Source organism: Euprymna scolopes, chromosome 38, assembly GCF_053919585.1.
Source record: "Euprymna scolopes isolate OS-2025 chromosome 38, ASM5391958v1, whole genome shotgun sequence".
Classification (NCBI taxonomy): domain Eukaryota; kingdom Metazoa; phylum Mollusca; class Cephalopoda; order Sepiida; family Sepiolidae; genus Euprymna; species Euprymna scolopes.
Window position 1 is genome coordinate 34,128,989 of NC_136519.1, and position 21,329 is coordinate 34,150,317.

General features: G+C 31.6%; 1 protein-coding gene across 5 annotated transcripts in view; it reads right to left on the bottom strand.

Moving 5' to 3' along the window:
• LOC145263129 (uncharacterized) overlaps positions 1-21,329 on the bottom strand; it is a 340,479-nt gene that overhangs the window by 175,750 nt on the left and 143,400 nt on the right. For 3 of the 5 annotated variants that reach the window (XM_080120072.1, XM_080120073.1, XM_080120071.1), the window contains exon 3: positions 13,764-13,838. The exons of the other annotated variants lie outside the window; for them this stretch is intronic. In XM_080120072.1, coding sequence (XP_079976198.1) covers positions 13,764-13,838 — 75 coding nt within the window. The remainder of the gene's footprint in view (positions 1-13,763; positions 13,839-21,329) is intronic. 5 annotated transcript variants of the gene reach the window in all.

The window sequence follows — 21,329 nt, forward strand, 5'->3', positions numbered from 1 at the left end:
TCCCGCTAGTTTATAATATAAATCTCACCTGTCCGTTTTAATGTATGTATGTATGTATGTTTGCCTAAAACTTTTGACAGAGGCGACCGATTTTCATGAGATCAATATCGTTTTGAAGCTCGACCTTTCAGACAACAAATATCAAAAAAATTGGCTAAAAACATTAATTCCTTCACCCTCAACTGGTCACTTTTCTACAAGGAAGGGGTCGATTTTTTCGCTGATATTTTCTAAAGTCATCCCCTCTTTTCGATTGTTTAGCCTTAATTTAAACTTTTGCCACTTCCGGTTTAGCGATGGATGGAACAACAAAGACGTCACATTTGTTTTCATATTCTTTTCCTCCTTCGTGGTACAGGTTCTAGCCTGCCTGCTAACTCCTTTTTTTTTTTTTTGCTCAACACATGCTCAGCACACACCTCTGAACACCCGGGCAATGCCGGGCATCCAGGCTAGTAGTGTATATAACTGCGAAACACAGCAATTTAGAAATTGCAAAATTTCTAAAATGCGCCAATGATGGTTTTTCGGTGTTGTTAGCAGTGAAGGACACATCATGCCTCAAATTTTTCTACAGTAATTTAAGAGTCAATACGGATATTTATGTCAAAACTCTCCAAACCATAGTTAAGCCTTGGATGGACAATTAGTTAATGAAATGGGTTGTCTTCCAACACGATTCTTTTCATTGTTTTCATTATCGGTGTTGCCCGGGTGTTTGGAGGTGTAGGTGTCAAAAAAAAAAAAAAAAAAAAATCGTTGGGCGGGTGTTTGGAGGTGTAAAAGAAAAAAAAAAAGTTTTAGTAGGAAGGGAGGATTGAACCCCGAAGCCTTAACGCGAAGGTGGAAAGGAAATGGAAAAAAAACTGAGACCTGGCCACGAAGGGAGAGGAATTGATAAGCGTGTTAACTTAAGGTTTATAAAGTGAAATATACAGGTGCGAGGAAGTGGCGTGGTGTTTGACCTAGTTTTGCGCTACAAGCCAGTTACTGATATCATTCGCTTTTCGAAGATGCGACGAGCTGGTAAAAGTCAGGCAAATTAAATACACACGCAACTCCCGTTCTTAAGTCATAGATATTATGATTTAGACGTGATATAAAAAGTTTTAAGAATAAGCAAGCCAACCGAGAAGGCAGACGAAAAAGCCTTTTGCAGATATACACAAAAAGCGAACATACATACATACATACACACATTTTCGCTTTTATATTTATAGATGATGTGGTTCTCGGTTGTCAGTGTCAGATATATACTTGAGTCAAATCAACGATAAGAATATTCTGTTATCCTGGCCCGAATCCTCACACTGCATAAACATGCCTGATAAATTCTTCCCTTAACTATTATCTAAATGGCAAATGTGTGTTTGAAAACTAAAATCTTTAAAAATACATAACAAATACCTAGAAAGTTTTTTTTTTTTTAAATTTTAACTCGGTATAACCCCAGATTTATAATATCTAAAATTAAAAAAACAAACAATTCATTATTTGGTGGTCAAATATCCATTTCTATCATTTAATTTTATCAAGACATACACATCTTTTAATGTTATCATGTAAAGGAAAGTAACTAATTTTTTTTTTCAGAGTTATTTCCCTTACACAGACATGTGTGGGTGTCCAGAGAGAGTAAGGGACCAGATGACGAAGGAGTAGGGAGTAGATAAGAAAGAGGGATAAGAAGTTGTTATGTTATGTTTTTGTCCCGAACAATGCCAGATAACCTGGCTAATAAGAATTTATAACCCTTATCTCCGAGTGGTTTTCGGGCCTTGATAAGTGGTGACCACCTTGTAAAATATATATATATATATATATATATATATATATATATATATATATATATATATATATATAAAGTAGTTCTGATAATTTCATTTGAGATTTTGCTTTTAGAAACTCAGTTAAATAGTTTAATCAATGAAATTCTATCTCAACCCCTTTCCCTCTCTGCACACACCGATCTTCTGGATGATACAGCAATAATTAAGAGGAAATGATTTCACGTAGGATTTCAGTAATTTTGCAGATACTAAAAAAAAAAAAATTAAAAACAAACATTAAAGTGTGTACAAAACAAAACAACCTTGTTTGCTTTAAAAATGTGTAAATAAATCGAATATGAAAAATCAAATTTACTCTGGAAAAAAGTTTGGCATGAATGAAATATACATCGAGTGAGTGCAAACAAAGATCAGTGTATACGTGTGTGTGTGTGTGTGTTTATAAATGAGTTTATGATGCGATACCAATGTGCCACAATCAACACATGCAAAGGACACAGTCAGAACAAGAACATCACTCAACTGATTCAACAATTATGCAAACTTTAAAAAAGGAAGAACTAGAATTCAAAGAGGGACAAAAATAAAAAAGATTTACAAATTTATAACCTTGTTCTAATAATACTTTGGAATTAAACGTTTTTGAAGTGTAAATATTTTTCAGCTTTAATAAATTTATTAGTTTAATCAAAAGGACAGATTTCAGTTGCAGTTTTAATCTTACTAAGGAAATGCATAATACAGTAAGATCCTGGTAAATGGGTTATTTTACAAGCAAGACAAATGGGATGTTGCATGGTTTTTGAAGCTACTGGGTCACAAGCTGGTATTTGATCATCATCAGGGTTGGCTCTATGAAGAGATCTGATGCTTTAAGAGCAGAGCGCTTTTGATATCAGGTATACAACATCACTGATAATTTGATTGAGAGATTGTAAATAGTGTAGCATAGTCACCACTTATCAAGACCCAGAGGCCACTCAAGGATAAGGTTTACTAAGTGTACAGTGGTATGACAAATTATTTGTTAATAATATATCTAAGTACGAGTAAAATTATGTAGATTTTGCTTGTTTCTGTTATGTCATCGCGTCTGATATCACAAAAGATGAATGATGTAAATAAATGGAGAATGAGAAGAGTAGCAGTGGTAGGAAGTGGTGAATGACATTAATTTAAAGAAGAGGGGGAAAAGATAGAGAGAGAGGGGAGGAAGGGCAGATAAAAAAAATAAAAACATAACTATTTTCAAGAAATATGTATTTACTTAAAGATGAAGGAGGTGACAAAATGATTTTTTTTAAAAAGCAATAACCACATAAATATGGTTCTGATTTTTGAGATGAGGATTGAGAGTTCATATTATTTCAATTATTCGGACTACTGTTCTCATCTTGACTGTTATTCGTACAACATTTTGGTTGATGTAACCGACGACCTTTTTCAGGTATATCTTGTAAAGCTTGGGAATCTATGTTTAACTCGGGGGAATTTGTATGGATCCGTGGTGTAGTGGATAAGGTACTTGGTAAAATTACGTTCTAAGTTGCACTCTTATGAAGGTTGAAGAGACGACACCCAAAATAGCTTTGCAAGTAACTTAGGAGTTCTACTCAGTCAAGTCTGACGGAATGAAAGCATGCTACAACCATAGGATTAAACAAATAAAAGGACCTGCGGCGTAATGGATAAAGTACTAGGTAAAATTCACTTGTAAGTGACACTCTTCTAGAGGTTCAAAGTGCAAGCGATAATAAAATACAATTGCGAGTAATACTTTTACTCAGTGATGGAATGAGATCATGTTACCCCCCCCCCAATCCGTGGATTAAATAAAAGGTTCTGTGTGGATTCCAGTTCAACAGAAGGATCCTTGAGCTCAACAAGATACAGCTGAAGAAGAACAGTAATCTGAATAATCCAATAATATGTATATAAATATACATACAAGTATTGACCCAACATGAACTGTATTATAACTATGTTGTATATGTTTTTTGTTTTTTTAAGTGTGTCTTGTTATTAGAATATCAATGTCATGCATTCACTAATTTTTTTTTTCACACTATCAAAGAAAATAAATTAGTTTTTTTTTTCAAAGGATAAATTGTAACTAGACATACCTGATAATATATATTTTTTTAATATTATTATCATTTTTTGTTCGATATGATAATTATATTTCCCTATTTATTACATATGATAAACCAAAATCATGGTCTTTCATTAGACAGGAGGAAAGCTTTAAAAAATTTAAAAAAAACAAAAAAAAACAAAAACAAACCAGGAAAATTAAAATATAAAAATTATAAAGTGAGAAAAACTTAATTGTAAATATATTTAAAATGAAAATCTCACCAAATGAGATTCGCAATCACAAAAGGATTCAGACATTTTATTTTTTAATTTATGAAAATTTGTACAATAAGATCTTTACTTTTGTGCCTTTAATTTCCTTTCAAAATTTCTAATCTTATAAATGCGAGTCAAGTCTTGTATGTATGCCAGTGGGAGTATCAAGGAAATATTAAATTCACAAAAAAGTCTCCAGTTGCATGTACATACTAGTCATGGGAGACAATAACGTTACGTTTTTGCAGGTGTCTACATCCTCCTTCATACAGTACCTGGTATTCCTAAATGGTCACCCGTCTGATACTGACTAGGCTCAAAGTTGCTGAACTTTAGTGATATAATGAGAACTACTATGTCAATGTGATTAAAAGTCTTATTTTTTCATAATTGAACACAGACGCTTTTGCAGAGTTTATGAATATGACGAACCACATAAAACTATGTGATGCCAAGTTCCCCTGTTACTGTTATGTAATACTTGACAGAATGCCTCTATTGCCTGGAGCACCTATTCGAATCCAGTTTCATGCTTACTTGACTTTCACGGTTCTTGCAATCAGGATTGCGGACATAATGTCCGACTAAGACTTGTAGGATTTCAAAAATTTTCATTCCAACTCCTAGAATTTGAAAACATCCAACTCTGGCTCCTTATTTTAAAGTCTTCAAATCTTTATACTATCCACTAATTCTACATAGATTAAAAAAAAAAACATCCGACTGATCTAACATTCTTACAAGTCTGACTCTGCAATGTAAGTATATGCAGCATTTTCAAATCACAGAGTGAAGTGATGCACGACATGTTATTGCACTAATGGGACCTTCCATGGCTCTTGCTTTGAACACATGCATGCAATATATGTACGCAAATATTGACAGAACACTTGGTTCATTCTTGTATATACAATAAAAACAATAATGCTGTCTTATCTATTATTAAATCCTTGGTTTGGCTTATTTAAGAGATATGGAAAATACAATATATCCCCAAATATGGAGAGTAAAATATTATCATATTTGGCTTAACATCCATTTTACATGATGGCATGTGTTGAATGTCTTTTAAAAATTTACTTCCAAGTTAACTTATCTCTGGCTAAGTTTTTATTTATTCCCTTTTCTTTCAAGTCCATACTTTTCACTTAATTTTCTTAGCCTTCCCCCATGGGCTGACCCTGCAACCTCAATTGTTCTACATCTCCAAACCCAGTTCAGCATGGTCGTAGCCGAGACTGGACTCACTACACAAGTTTGTAGTGTAATTCAAATCTTGTCAGTAGCTGAATACTTGATGCTTCGCTTGGGCTATCAAGGATATTTTTTATTGGGGCGCCATCACTAGATGGGGTGCCTACCATGACTTCAGAGAGTCCCATCTACCCTCCAGAGAAGGATAGACTGCGCCAGTTTCTCAATCTGGTATTTTACCTCGCCTTCCCAAATGGTCACCCATCTGGTACTGGCTAGGCTCAATGTTGCTTAACTTTGGTAATCTGGCAAGAACCGGTGTGTCAACCTGATTGTGCCATATCTATATCTACTAACCCAGAAACTCTCATCCATTCTTTCAACAATCTACCTTAATTATATCTAGTTAACAAATATAAGCCAACGTGCTGTTAATACGCCATAATCTTGCTAGATCACTAAAGTTAAGCAACATTAAGCCTGGTCAGTACTAGTTGGGTGAACATTTGGTAATACCAGGAGTTTTGTTTTGTCAAAACATCACAACACCTCTTTACAAAAAAATACTGTTGTTAAAAATCATCTTCCGTGTGCGGAATACACAAATGATTGGGGCTGCTTGTGCATTTAATATTCCTTAGAAATTTCCTTCTTTGAAGGAAGCAGATTCAACATGGCCAGGATATGCGATTGAGATTACAATTAAGATAAAGACTGTTGTTGTACTGCACAAAATAATCTAGAAATATGAAAAAAATATTCACCACTTCCATTAATGGTATTTGTTCTATTTTGTTTTTTTAAATGGGCAAAAAGTCACCAAAATATATAGACCCCCACCCCACCTAAATATTTGTACATAATTTATAATTTTTGACTAATGAGGGTTGAGAATATGCATTGCACGAAGAGAAATGATGTGAGAATAATATAGTATTATATTAATAAAATAGTCAGGGCTTTACGTTGCGAGTGAAACAGTCACATTTGTGAGTGATTTTTCAAAGTGGCGACTAGAAATAATAAAATGCTTATCTTTTAGTGATTGTGTTTTTTTTTTCACTGACAATCTTTCGAAGCTTATTACTGAATGAAAAATGTATTTTCAACTTTTATTTACTTTCTTTTTTCAATAAAACGAGCAAAGTCAAATTATTTAAACAATAAAAGTTTAAAAGAACAATATACTTTTTTTCTTTTAAACAAAGAAATTTGAATATTTATACGTTTAAGTCTCAACATAAAATTCTGTGCATATTTAGGATTAAACTTATTTAAAATAAAATAAACAGAAACCACTTTATGATATATGTACTCATCATGGAACGAAAATGTCATATTCCGAAAATCACTTGGGCCTGGTTAGTAAATTTTCTATTTGGTTATTAAACGAAAATAATCGTCAAAGGTCAACTATAGATAAATTTGCCCATGGAACCCTGATGGTGGATGTGTAATGCGAGTTTAAAAGACATGGCTCAGATCTGATGACATCAGAGGACAATTAAATTATGGCATTATAGGGAAATATGTCCATTGAAAAATACCCGCTTGAACGAAAATTGTCCTTTCTATTCTTGTTTGTTTGTTTTTTTTCTTCAAAAATTAATGCTATTGTAAAAAAGAGAAATAAAAGCTGAAATTGATAGCCAATTTTTGTTGCAAGTTCAGCCATGAAAATCGAAGCAGTTCAATTTCATCAATATTAGTATTTGATCGAGAAAGATCAATAAAAATGTAATCAATATCATTTCGTAAAGGTATGAAGAGGCGAATCACAAGCAGAATTTTCCGAATAGAGACAGGAAAAAAAAAGTTTACACAGCAAGTCAACAACCATTTCTAAAAACTACCCGTTAAAGTTGTTGTATGTGAATACTAATACTAAAAGCAAGGTCTACATGGGAAGAAAAAGAATATAAGAAATCAAACAAAAGCTTTGGCAAAAATTAAAATATATTGCTCAAGAGGGCATGGAAATTCCACAGGTTGAAGCAAATTAATAAATAAAAAAAAAAAAATTAAAAAAATGTAATACTAAAATACTATGGATAATTTAATTTTATAATAAAATATACGTTTTTAGCTATATTTTGAGCTAGTAAAACATGTGTTCCAGTGTTGCATGTGATAATTGGGGCAACGAAGAATCACACTCTCCATAATTAAACCGACCAGGATCACAAAAACTCTTTTTACCCAAGATGTTAAGCATGACATGATCTAGAAAACATTTGTCAATAGGGTCATCTTTACAATTACTGTTTCCACTTCACTTTTTATTTATGGTGGCTGCCACTACCTTTCCCCAATTTAATTATAAATGAAAGCAAAAATAGAGGGAGACTTGAATCCCCCTCGTCCCCCAAAAGTGTGAGAAAGAAAAATTGTGATAATTTGAAAACTAGGCTGGCCAGACCAAAAAAATAAAGCTACGTCTCTTTATCACAAAACGACCTGAGGTAGTTTTGTGATAAAGGGACGTAACTCTTGTATCCACAATACTACCATGCAATTTCAAAAATAATGTACTTCGATTTTATTTTTGATATTTAAAAAAATATTTTAATGGTATTTATTTCAATTTTACTTTTGATATTTCAACACAAATTTTTACTGGCTATAAAGAATACAATTTTTAAGACATTTTTCATATTTTCAAAGATTTTCCAAGGTAATAATGGAAAAGCCTTTGCAAGGTAAAAGTCAAAATTCAAGAACTTTTTTTTAAGTCTGTGCAAACCCTGGCAATAAATGGCTCAACTTATACAGAGATAAGGTTGTAACCATATATATTTTTTAATTGTTCATTTAAAAAAACATTGTTGAATTTATAGAGCTGTGTTATTTTCACATATTTATCAACTGTTTGGTAATATTCTCTTAGCTAAAACTTTCGTACTTAAATTAACTTTAAATGAAATCAGCTGTCATCTGTTTCTTGTTTACACATGTAATATATTGGGTTGAATCCAAAAATTCAGTTCCAAAAGTTGAGATGCTGGAAGTGAACATGGTTTAGATTGGTTGATTGTTTTTTGTTTTACAGCGTATTAACCCTTTTTAGGTCGTTTAATGCCGAATCCAGTGATTTTGAAGAAAAAGTTTTTAATAGAATATATTTGTTGTTTTATTTTCAAGTCAGTTTTTATTTAACCCATAGTTGGGACCCTAACAAGTACTACCACTCTGGGTCAGAGTGGACTTGGGAGTAATGGCACTTAAGGGGTGGCTCTACACTCGCCAAAGCCCGCAAGCTGGGGCCTCACCCTCGGATATAGTTTAAAGTCATATCCAAGACCACATGGTTTAGGTAAAATATGGAATGGAAGTCAATAAGCACAAAACGAAATAAGAAACCATACAGAAATATTTTATCGCAAAAAAATTATTTTAGTTTTAACACTTCTTGCGCTATCATGAAGCAATAAAAAATAAACTTTTAATTTTTATATTTCTATAAATAGTTTTTCTTTGTTTTAACACTTGTGTTATCATGAAACAACAACAAAAGAATGGGCATTTTTATTACTTACATTTGTTAAGTTTCGGTTTCGTAATTCCATTGAGGGCAGCTACCTTGTTTTGTGATACATTATTTAGGACAAAATTATATGATAAAATTTTTGAAGTACATTCTACCTAAAAATTAAAAATATAAACTAAAGAAAACTCCATTTATAGAAATGTAAAAATAAAAAAAAATTATTTTTAAAAATTATTTCCATATGAATTTGTTAAATATTTCAAAAAAATTATTTCTAGAAATGTAAATTGAGAAAGTTTAAATTACTTTTTTGAAATAAAATATTTCCACATGAATATATTTTAAATATTAAAAAAAAAATTCTAGAAATGTAAAAAATAAGTTTATTATTAGTTTCATGATAAAATAAGAATTATTTCCATATTGTTTCGTGACTTCATGCTTAGTGACTTCTGTTTCATATTTAGCTACACAGAGTCCACTTCTAGCATCTTAATTTTAGGAACTGAATTTTTGGATTTAACCATATATTGAATGTGGGTAAGTTAGCTGGTTTCAAATAGCCTTTATTTTTCATTCAGCTGTACCGAGAAGTGTCTGGCAGTGTTACAAGTTAAATCAGAATTAACATGGGAACAAAAATGTAGTAAAATTGAACCGACTGGGGAATTACATTACAGAGAAGATTGGTTAAATGAATCGTTCAGCAGCAAGGAGTGAAACCAAAATAGAAAATTAATATGGATTTGAAGTCAGAACAAATATATATAATATTTTTTATTTATATAGACAAATATTACATAGTTGCTACACTGAACATGCTAATGTTTCAAACAAGTGGTCAGTCTGGACTACAAGTCTTCTTCAGGCAACGTAATAAAGCCTGTGTTCCCATGAAGTCTGGTTCTAATTCACGAGTCTTCCCTCCTGATTACCTTTAACTTGAGATTATATATATGTTATAAAATATATATGGCAATTAAGCTACACAGAATATTCTGGGTTTCATCCATGCTAGGATTCATCATGCTTAAGGTTTAAGTCTGATGAATCCTTTTGCCATATAATTTTATAACTTACTACCTAGCTCTACCCACGTATTGAGCACTGTTGAAGTAAATACTATAGTTGACGCATAAATTTATACTTTCGTATATTAATTTATGTGATTAAATGAAGTAATCATGTGGGCTGTACTTACTATGATTTAATTTTAGGCACAGGTGGGCAAAGAGAAAATGAAGACCCTTTGTGAAAATTCAAAGACCTCAAATTTTGTGAAATTTTAACAATAGGTATTAGACATCAATTAATAAATATTACCTTAATTTTTTTTTTTTTTTTTGGGGGGGGGGTCATTATACTGGCACAATATCCTATTTGAAAATAAAAATATTTCAGGTTTGCATTGAATTTAATCCATAGTCACTGGACACCAATTAAGCAAGATTCCCTGAATTTTAGTATTTTTTTTGGTTAAGACTCCTTATGCTTAAGCCTTAAATTTGTGACATTTTCTGTCATCAAGACCATATAATAGATTTTTATAAAAATGGAAAAAAGGAATTTTTAAGGTTTACTAGCATTACATGTTGATTTTAATCTATGCAAAGGAGCATAAAAGTGTTGCAAAACTGTTCTGTTCAGGAAGAGGGGGGGGGGCGATTTTACCTGTCCTTCGACAAATAGTTCTTGTTTGGCATATAAGTAGTAAAGAAAATGATAAAAATGGAACTATTTTGGTAAATGGTTTATAAAAAGAATAAAACTTAAAGTGACCAAATATAAAATTAAATTAAAAAAAAAAATGAAGCAGACATAAACAATGCAGTTATAATGAGGACACTAACATGGCAGCCATATTTAAAATCGTTCTCTCTATGTGTTTTATGATAGCATCAACTAGGGATGATAAACTATAAATGGATGACAATGATGACCAAAATGATAGCCACAGGCAGGCAGTTCATACTGTCCAGTGCACCGAAACAAACAAACAAAAAAAAAAATGGTGGGAGGCAAAGAAGAGGGTATGAGAAAGAGAGACAGATGGAATTATGAAAATAAATGACAATGTCAGGAGAGGAAAGGAAAAAAAAGGATGAGGGGATGACTACAGAAAAAGCTGTCAACAGTATGTTGACAAGTATGGTTTTTTTTTGTGTGTTTGTGTTTAAAATAAAATATGAAAATGCTTTTTTTTTTCTTAAAAAAAAAAAAAAACGAAAAAGTGTCTCTTTATAATCAATCAATACCGTCATGAAAAGAAAAGAAAAGAAAAAAAAACTTATTTTTTTATTCTTAAAAAAAATCTTTTTTTTAAATGTAATTTTAGCCCTGAGTACTCCAAAACTCATAAATTTATAAATATCACTGCATTTTGATGATAGCAAGTAGTTTTAATTAGATTGTTTGGATTGCAATATAGAATATTTATTGTTTCGATTGCAATATAATATATTGGTTTTCATGAATGATCAGTTGTTTGCCCTTGCACTTTCTAATATCCTGAGCTTGGTAACACTGTTACATAGTACGGACCCTATGCTAATAAGTACCAATTAAGTTAGCTAGTATGAATTTTGACATTTTCTATAACCAACATTTAAGCTTACTGCTAACTATTAAAAAAAAAATAGAAAAAGAATTGAATGAATTAAACGCAAAAGCTGCATAAAAGAGCACAAAAAGTCATAAAGAACATTTCATTAAAATGAAAACGTTACAATTCAATAGGCCTAGCCCTAAAATCCAACCCTTCCTCATCATGGTTAGATGGTGCTAATGTAATAGTTGTTAAGTTAGACCTGAACACAGAAATGTTGATATTGTCTGCTTCCATATAGATCATTCGCATAGGTTTAGAGCACTTTATATTCTTGAAAGATTTCAGGTTAACTTAGACACCAAGGTCAACAGGCACCAGCGGTTACTTCAAGACATCAAGGAAAGTGTTCATCTGTGTCCAAGCCAATGACATTCACTGTAGGCAGGTTGAACTGGCTTCCTCCAAAGAATGAAGTGTTAAGGGAATATTAAATTAAAAAGCGGTCCTCAATTGCATGTATATCTCGGTCAGGGGAGATGACAATGTTCAGTTTTTGTAGTTCTTTCAATGAGGTATCAGTGTCCTCCTACATACAGCACTTTGTATTCCCATCTGATCATCACAAAGCTCAACATTGCTTAACTTCAGTGATCTAATGAGAATTGGTGTGTCATTATGTAGGCATAGAATAGCAATTTCACATGCGTCAATGCAACATTATCATCCTTACCCACAGAGCTAGGTTATTGGGAACTTTAGTTCCTGGTACGAACCACTCAATGCGGATTGGTCTGATATCCAGTGATATTAGGTGCACAATACACATAAGAAAGCTTTTATTAAAATTCAAGACGTGACCGTCGCAACAACTGGCGACCTTGGGTTCAATTCCTGTGCCTGGGGAAACTGACAAACAAGACTTGACGACCCCCCCCCCCGACACCTTTAAAACACAATCCTCAAAAGAAACTTTCTCCATGACTAATACAATAAATAAAGGCAATAGGTTAAATATGCAACATGACCAATTTTTTTTTTGCCAAAATCTTGAATGCGATTCATTCATTTCATTTTTCGGGTTTGTATTACTATACACATAAATTCGAAAAAGTTGTCAAAAAAACAAAAAAAAACAAATATATAACAAATAAATGTTATCAAAGGCAAGATAAGTTACTTTTCTACCTAACTGGATATATTTTTCGTGTTTTTATTCAATGTAACATGTTTATTCAGCTCGAAAAGCATACAGTGTTTACCGATGTATTGGAAAATTCAAAATGGCGCCCGACACTCTCTTTAACACGGTAAGTTCAGGAAAAGATGCTATGAATAATAAACTAGACAAAATACTGTAATAAATTCGCTCATTATATGTTACCGTGACATAAGTTGACATATATTCGGTGTTTTTTTAAATAGTATTTTATCTAGTTTATTATTTATAACACCTTTTCCCAAACTTACCAGGTTAAAGAGATGGCGGGCACCATTTTGAATTTTCCAATACATCGGTAAACACTGCATGTTTTTCGAGCTGAATAAACATGTTACATTGAATAGAAACAAAAAAAATGTATCTAGTTTGGTAGAAAAGTAACTTATCTTGCCTTTGATAATATTTATTTGTTATATATTTGTTTTTTGACAACTTTTTCGAATCTATGTGTACAGTAATACAAACCCCATTTTTCCAACAATTTATTACCTAAATCTTTCAAAAGAGGTGTTCATTTAAATTTAGTTTTTTTTTGCGGGGGGGGGGGGGACTATGTGGCAAGTTCTTAATATCTTCAAATATTTATGCATATTTGGTTTGGCTGTTTTATAGAGGAAAATTGTTTTTGTAAAACATGATTCAGTTTTGCAAAAGGAAAGGAGAAAAAAAAAAAATAACAATGCTTAGTACATTTTAGGTCCGAAGGTCAGTATCTTCAGATAGCCTGATCTGGTAGCACCAGATTTAATATCTAATAATTAAAAATTTTCATTTTAATATCAGTAAAATTAAATAAAAAACTGATCATTTGTTATCAAAATGCATTGATATGCTATCATTATTGGAGTATGTATATAAAAACATTAGACTATTAAGAAAATAACGAATTAAGTTTTATTTTTTAAGATGAGGATTGATAACTTGTATTATTTATATTATCCTGGCTAGTATTCGCATTATTTTCATGACATGCTGATTATAAAGGAGCACTTAAAACCAAAAACAATTTTAAATAAATAAAATAAATTCATTCCAGTACAGACCATTTCTACAAGACTGAACAAATACAAAATGGAAAGAAATACAATAAATTTTCTACCACCGGGTAAAAAAAAAAAAAAAAAAAAAAAAATGGAAAAAAAAAAAAAAGAAAAAAAAAAGGAGGGTGCATACTTCTTGAAAATTTGCGGATATCAAAATCCGGATATTTTGACGTAATTTCACAAAGTATTCCTTTCATAAAATGATCTGGAAAAAGCAGAAAGAAAGAGATGAAAGAAGAAAACATGATAATTATGAAACAACACACCAACACTTTCGAAAGGTCTTTAAATGGCGCAAATATCGTTCTTCCTCAGTGAAATACAGAGTTTCAGAATCAGGACAACAAAACAGAAATTGGCTTTTTTTTTTTTTTTTTTTTTTTAATCACGAAAATACCAAAAATTAATGACAACATTAGACAACAAAAAGTCAGAAGTACCAGAAGAATTTCTTGTTGAATGCTTTCTTGAAAGAACTTCAAGGATTTTTTTTTTTTAATTCTAACAAATAGAGATTTAAACATGTAAAACAATTTCAAAATTGATACACTTTTAACTAATTTTTTTTTTTCAAGTAAAAGGGGAAAATGTTAAAGATCATGTCGAATAAACAAAATGGCCGTCTGATATAATTTTATGCAAATATAAAAACTGTGAAATTGTAACAAAATAAGCACACTCATCCAAAAAGTCTCACCATTGAGTTGTGTAATCAATATAATTATAAAACCCCGTAGACCGTCTAAGCGTCTTTGTCGCTTGAATCATAATAAAGTTTTGTCTGCTTGTTTGTTCATAATTTAATAAATATCTACAAAAGGTACACTATTTTACAAATAAATTTTCATACTGAAAAAAAAAAAAAAAAAAAAAAGAAAGAATTATATGCATATTTATTCCAGCATGATTTCCATACATATTTATTCCAAAGAAATATACATTCGATGATTAACCTCATTTGCATATTACATTAAATAAAATCTATTTTAATAATTAGCTTGATGTTATTGTTTGTTGCAATAAAATCCTCTCAATTGTTCTATTTAGAAATAGGATTTAAAGTTGATTTATTTAATTTATTTTTAATGTAATTTCCTTTATTAATAGTGTCACAACTGTTGCACTTAAAATGGCAAGTAAACTTATTTAAGCTATGAGAGTTACTTCACGTTTGATTTTCATAGACCAAGGCGGATGCATTTTATGCTTCCCTAAATCTAACATGTGGTTACTTTTTGTAACAAGTTAAGATATTCTGTGTATCTTAAATAGTATGTGACTAATGCCCTGCGTCAATGTTTCGACCGGGCAACACCAGGTATATGCAGCTAGTTATTTACAAAACTATTTTATTTCAAAAATGTAATTCTTTCATTGATTTTTTTAAAAAATATTCTTTCACAAGTTTTCTTTTTAAACCAGTGAAAGAATTATATTTTCAAAATATTTTTATACTTCAATTAAATTTTTTGAAACCGCTAACAGACATACATTTTGAAAAAATGTTTTATTAAAAAAAAAAAAAGTGAGTGCACATAAACTTGTAAAAATTTTTTATTTTCAAAAACTAATTTCGTAAATAATGACGCAACATTTTATTTTTTTTCATTACTCATTGTTAAAAATTCAGTTTTTATTTTGTTTCCAACATTTCACCCAGTTTTTATTTTTTATTTTTATTTTACATAAAATTTGACATCAGGCAGCCATATTGTTTACTCTAGGTTCGGTCAATAATGGCGGAAAAAAGCTAAAGGGACATAGTTTAAAAAGCTAGTTTATCATAATTTTTTTGTAGGTTTACAAACTACTTTTTGATTATATTTGAAAGATTAAAGCCTAAAGTTAATTTCCTAAAGGAAAAAACATATTTGTACATGTGAAAAAAAAAAAAAAAGTCATAACGAAAAATGTTTTCATGGTGACATTGGGAAACTGACATATTCAGCCAAATTTTGAAGTTAAATAAATTGATTGTAAAAATCCTTTGAAAGGTAGATATTAGTTTTCTGGGTCTATTTCAAAGATAATTAGTAATGTAAAGTTCTAAGATATGTAATTAAATAAAAAAAAACAAAAAACACCTTGTTTGTACAAAAAAAAAGTAGCTTAATTAGCCCTCAAAAGCGAGAGATACTAGCTTTGCTTAAACAAATACAAATGAAGTCGTATAAGTGTGGGTTCTACGGAAGCCCAAAATGTCAAAGTCAAAAGGCTGTCTGAAAATGCTGTCAGGTAGTTGGGAGGTAGAGACCTTTTTTTTTTCTTTTACTCACATTCACCTATAATCAGGTATATTGCCATTTGGACGTACGAAGCTACTATTTGGGACCATACCTAAGAAAGATTTACAAGATGTTGGTTTACATTACATTTAAACTTCTGCATTCTAGTACAGCCAGAGATGCAGGTAACAGGAAGGGAATTCCAAAGTCTAGCTGTTTGAGGGAAGAAACTATTAGAATAGAAAGCTTATTGGCATTTATGGACCTCAACAGTGAAAGGGTGAGATTTTGTTGTTAAGCGGGTTTGTTGGAGATATGTACGTCAAGGGGGCACACGTGCGACAAGTTCATCAGAGCACATTCCATTAAAATACTTGCAAAACAAGCACAGAGATGCAACACTACAACACTGCAACAGAGGTTGGAGCTTAGTTAACAAAGTGGGACCTATTAAATTGAAAACTTCTTTGGACCCTATCCAAGGGGGAGAGATTAGTGGTAGATGCACCAGCTCAGATGTGGTAACAATACTCCATGCATGGGCGAATGGTGGCCTTGTAGAGGTACAGGATACTCTCAGGTGTAAGTAGTCTTCGAGTTCAATAGAGGGAATCCATCTTCTTTGCAGCAGCTTTCGCCATGTCCTCAACATATTTGTTCCAGTTCATATTGCTTGCAAATGTTAGGCCGAGGAGTTTGAAAGAAGCATTCTCAAGTAGGGTGTTATTTGTCATGGATATAGGTGGTTGGAGAGGTGTCTAATAAGTAATTAAAGGAGAGCAACTTAGTCTTACTAGCACTAAATGCTACAATCCATTTGTGGCCTCATTCCACTATGGTCATTTTCTAATGCTTCTGCCATTGTCTTAGATTTATGTACATCTGTTCTTCCCTCATGTATGTTATAGAGGATTGTATCATCAGCAAATATATCCATCTCAGACACAATATTATCAGGGAGGTCGCCCCCCCCTACACCATGCCTCCGTACATTCTTATTGTGAACGTTTGTATAATTTTTACCATTTTTTAATGTAATTATGTTCTGTTCCTGCTTTCAAATTATAATATTTTTATTTTTCAAGATTATATGACAATTATGCTATGCTGAAAGCTTCGTTTATTCAAGCAAGGAAAATATTAGAATATTACATAAAAATTACATGAAACATGTAATCTTTAAAAAAAACATTTTTTGCAATTATTTTTTTTTTTTTGTGTAAAAATATTAAATAAACAATGCTTAATTCACTGATAATATTGGCAGTTCAAGAAATGAATTCTTCTTTGAGTTATATCAAATTCATTAATACGGACTTTAGGACCTTTTTTCACAATGTTCTTTAAAAAATTTAATTTTTTTTTCTTTTTTTTATTGTTACAATTTACAATGCTTTATTTTCATAAAAAAAGCAAAAAGTTTTAAAACTAAAAACCATAACTTTAGTAAAGGTGTTTTTGTTTAAACAAAATAATACATTTTCACCAAGATTAAAATACAAATAATGGGTAAATTATATTCTGTGATCATTGTTTGATAAATACTGAAAATTTTATTAAAATTGGTTAAAAATCCTAATTTTTGGTGAATTTTGAAGTAAAGGGGTAGGGGTCAAAATGTTTATACATTTTGAGCATCGGCTATTCATTTTGCATGTATTTAGTTTATTCAATGTGGTCATCCACTTTTTAAAAGATGGAATTGCCCGATCGTTGAAAATAAGATTCAAGCAAGCAAGTACACCCAGATGGTCCAGAGAGTTTTATATTATATATAAATTTATTTATATAAATAAAAACTTTGCTTCTGACAAGCCAATTTTCATTTGTTATTGTTGTACCGTGTTATTGGCAATATAACATCTTGCTACAATTTATTTAAAAGATTTTTGGGACAATTGCTAATATGCAACATTTTAAAATAATCACCAAAAATATAAAATCAAAAAGTTGGAGGGCAACTCCTTTTAATTTGAAGAATATACCGAGGAGTTTTCTACCTTAATTTTAAAAATGCTCCAACAAATAAAAATAAAATTACTTCACCAGATCGTACTTAATATTAAGCAACAGTAACTTGTATACATATGTATCGGCACAGGGTCAAGAAGTAAAGAATCAGATTAATTATATAAACAGTTATTTAATTCTGTCAATGCTGCAAATTCAGTAACATTTTTGGGTCACTTTTGATGATGACAGAATCAAATGTGTTGACAAGCACTGCTTTGTTTTTGATGTCAGGTGAATTAGATCAACAATCTCCTCCTCGTTCTTCTCCTCATGGTAAACCAAGGCTCTTAAGTGGGCCCTAAGGATAAAAGTCAAGTGGTGTCAGCTCTGATGGTATGTGGGGTTCCACTCAACATTCAAGTGTGATCCAGTCTTCTATGTGTTATTCTGAGCAAATTCTATATATGTTATAAATGTTAATACAAAATGGTAATAACATTTTCATTCTATAAATTACAAAGGCTTCCAATTTATAGCCCTTTCAATAAATTTGACTTATCTGAACCCTTTAGTAAAGCAATAGTTTTTACAATGTCAATTTAAAATGTCAGTTTAAAATCTACTTGTAAGTCTAATTTTTTTAAATATATTTTTGGACTGGAAAAAAGTCTGTATTAATACTTGGATTCTTCAGACTAGTGTTCTCATCTTAAGTGTACTTTCACAATGTTCAAGTCGAGGGAGGTAATCTCTGACCTTCTTGTCAAACTCTGGAATCTGCACAGAATTTAAAATGGAGCCCTATATTTAACTGATGAAAGTAACATGTTTTATCAGCCATGATTGGTAGAAGTTCTAAGTAATTCGCAAGGACCTGTTGTGCAGTGGATAGAACACTTGGTAAAAAGTCAGTAGTAAAAGTTATATTGCTAGAAGTTGAAGGTTCAATCCTCAGTGTGGGTGGCACTCAAAAATGTAATTGCAAATTCCACTCATAGCCGTACGCAGTCATGACTGACTGAACAAGAGCATGTTAGTCTTTAGATTAAATAAAAGGTTACGTTAAAAATTCTATGCAAATTCCTGAAAGTAGGTCAGAGGTTACATCAACTGAAACATGGTGAAAATAACGCTTAAGATGAAAACAGTAGCCAGAGAAATCCAAATAATATGAATAATCAATCCTCATCTAAAAATTCAGAAACGTGGATATAAAGTTTTATAAATTAAAAAAAAAAATGAACATAAAATGATGGTGACCATTTAAAACTTACTCTGGAAGTTTTAAATTAAATTTTATTCTGAGCAACATGCTCCAATGATCCACGAGAAAAACTGTTGAATCAGAATCAAATATTAAATTTCTAGGAAGAAAGCTATTGATGACAAAGAAACGATTACGAGATTGGTTTGACTTTATATGTTGGATGGTGAATTTGTGAGTAAATCTTGTCCTAACCTTATATTTCAGATTTTCTAAACTTATTTTTATAGATCACTAGTAGGGTAACCTGACATTGCCTGTGATTGAATGATGATCAACGAATATTTCACACTCCCATATTTTTAATGTCATCGAAATCTGTGAAATCGCCCATTTATTAATCAAATTGATTGATTGTCTGGTCTAGTTGGGGAACCTATTACAGTGCACCAGAGAGGAGCTCACGTGCCTCTTGCAGTAGCTTAGTTCACAATATATTGTAGTCTACATTGCATTGTAGAGAACGTACTGTTGATTTTGTAAAATTATTTTTTATATATAATGGCTTGGATTGAAATTTAAAATGAAAAATTCAAGTATCATAATTCAATTGTGCTTTAAACAGAAACATTTATTTCGAACATGCCACTGTCATATCAATGAACCTACTGTTGATTTTATATGTTAGACCTTTCAGCTTGTGTGGTAATAAAATTTCTCAAGTGCACTTGTAATGTTAGGCTGTGTAAGGTGTAAACTTTGGTCAAAATCGCCTGTTTCTGCTTTCATCAGATTTTTTTTTTGAATTATCGATACTTATCAAAGACATTCCAATACAAAACCTATCTAAGAACACTGCCAGGCACATAAAATACCTTTGTGTAAAATTTCATAAAAATCTGCCCGGCTGTTTTTGAGTCCATAGGGAACGAACTCAGACAAAGTTCCGTTCATATAACAGATTTTAATAATATTAATGTTTTAAACCATTCCATGAAGATAACAATGATGCTAGTAAATTAAGCGAACATGTTCTAAATCAAAAATACTTGAAAAGATCAACGTTTTGTTATTGCATTAGTGACAAGAGATTTCAAACGTCCAAGTGAGATGCTGTGTAGATTTTTGTGACCAAGGACATTCATAATTATATTTTGCTGAGAATACAAAAGAAAATTGGGTCATATTCCTGCAGTGGAAGCTAAAAGGTCAGGGGGTAGGTCAAATCAGGTTAGAAACCGGATACTGTAACGGGAACAGGAAGTGTGTACATATAACAGGATTTCTATTTTCCTTGTGCTTAATTATAAGGTCAACAAATAACAAGACAGAACTGGCAGATGTATAAGACTCATTTTACACATTAAACTTATATTGGAGCTCGCCATCACCCATACATGCCTAAAATTTGAAATTTATTTTAATAATCTGAGAATCTGATACGCAGGATAGCTGAAAAGTAACGAGAGATTAAAAATTTTCCCAAGAAGTTCAGTTCTAATTTCATCACTTTTACCTGTAACTTGACTTGAGGCGACATTCACCAAGGATGGGTTGAACTGACTCCTCTCATAGAACACACAGCATCGCAGATGATGCAGACTACACACAGCAATCTGCAATCTGTTCGACATCATTTACCTATGGGTTACAATAAAACCTTGCACACTGAAGAACTTGGAGAGAGCAGTATCCCAGAAACTATCCTTCACGAGGTAACCCTGCTAGTAAAGAATAAAGGGCCCCTTTTTTTTTTTTTTAAATTGAGGTTTAACTTCTTTAGACATACTATGTCCTATTTACATCCATGCACACTAACAGCGTTACTTAATCAAAGGTGTGATTCTTCACCACACTCAGATGATCACTCACTACAGAGAACATTCTAATAAATCACTAGGGCAATTATTAGTTAGGTTCGTAAAATACCTTACCTTATTTTTATACTTAATTTATCTAAAAAAAAAAAATAAAAATAAAATTGTTAACTTTTCTTTATGTTTCTAAATTTTTGAGATGAGGATTGTTATTCCCTATTATTTTGATTATGTAGACTACCATTCTCATTTTAAGTTATTTTCAATGTTTTGGTCAATGTAAACTCTGATCTTCAGGTGTGTCATGTTGAACTCTGGAAATCTGCATGGAATTTCAAACAGAACCTTTTATTTAATACACGGGGGTAGCATGCTCTCATTCCGTCAGTCACGGCTGGATAAAAGCCCTAAGTAATTTGCAATTGTATCTTGAGCTTTGCACGTGTTGAGGATCGAACCTACAACCTTAAGAGTGTAACTTATAACTGGATTTTACC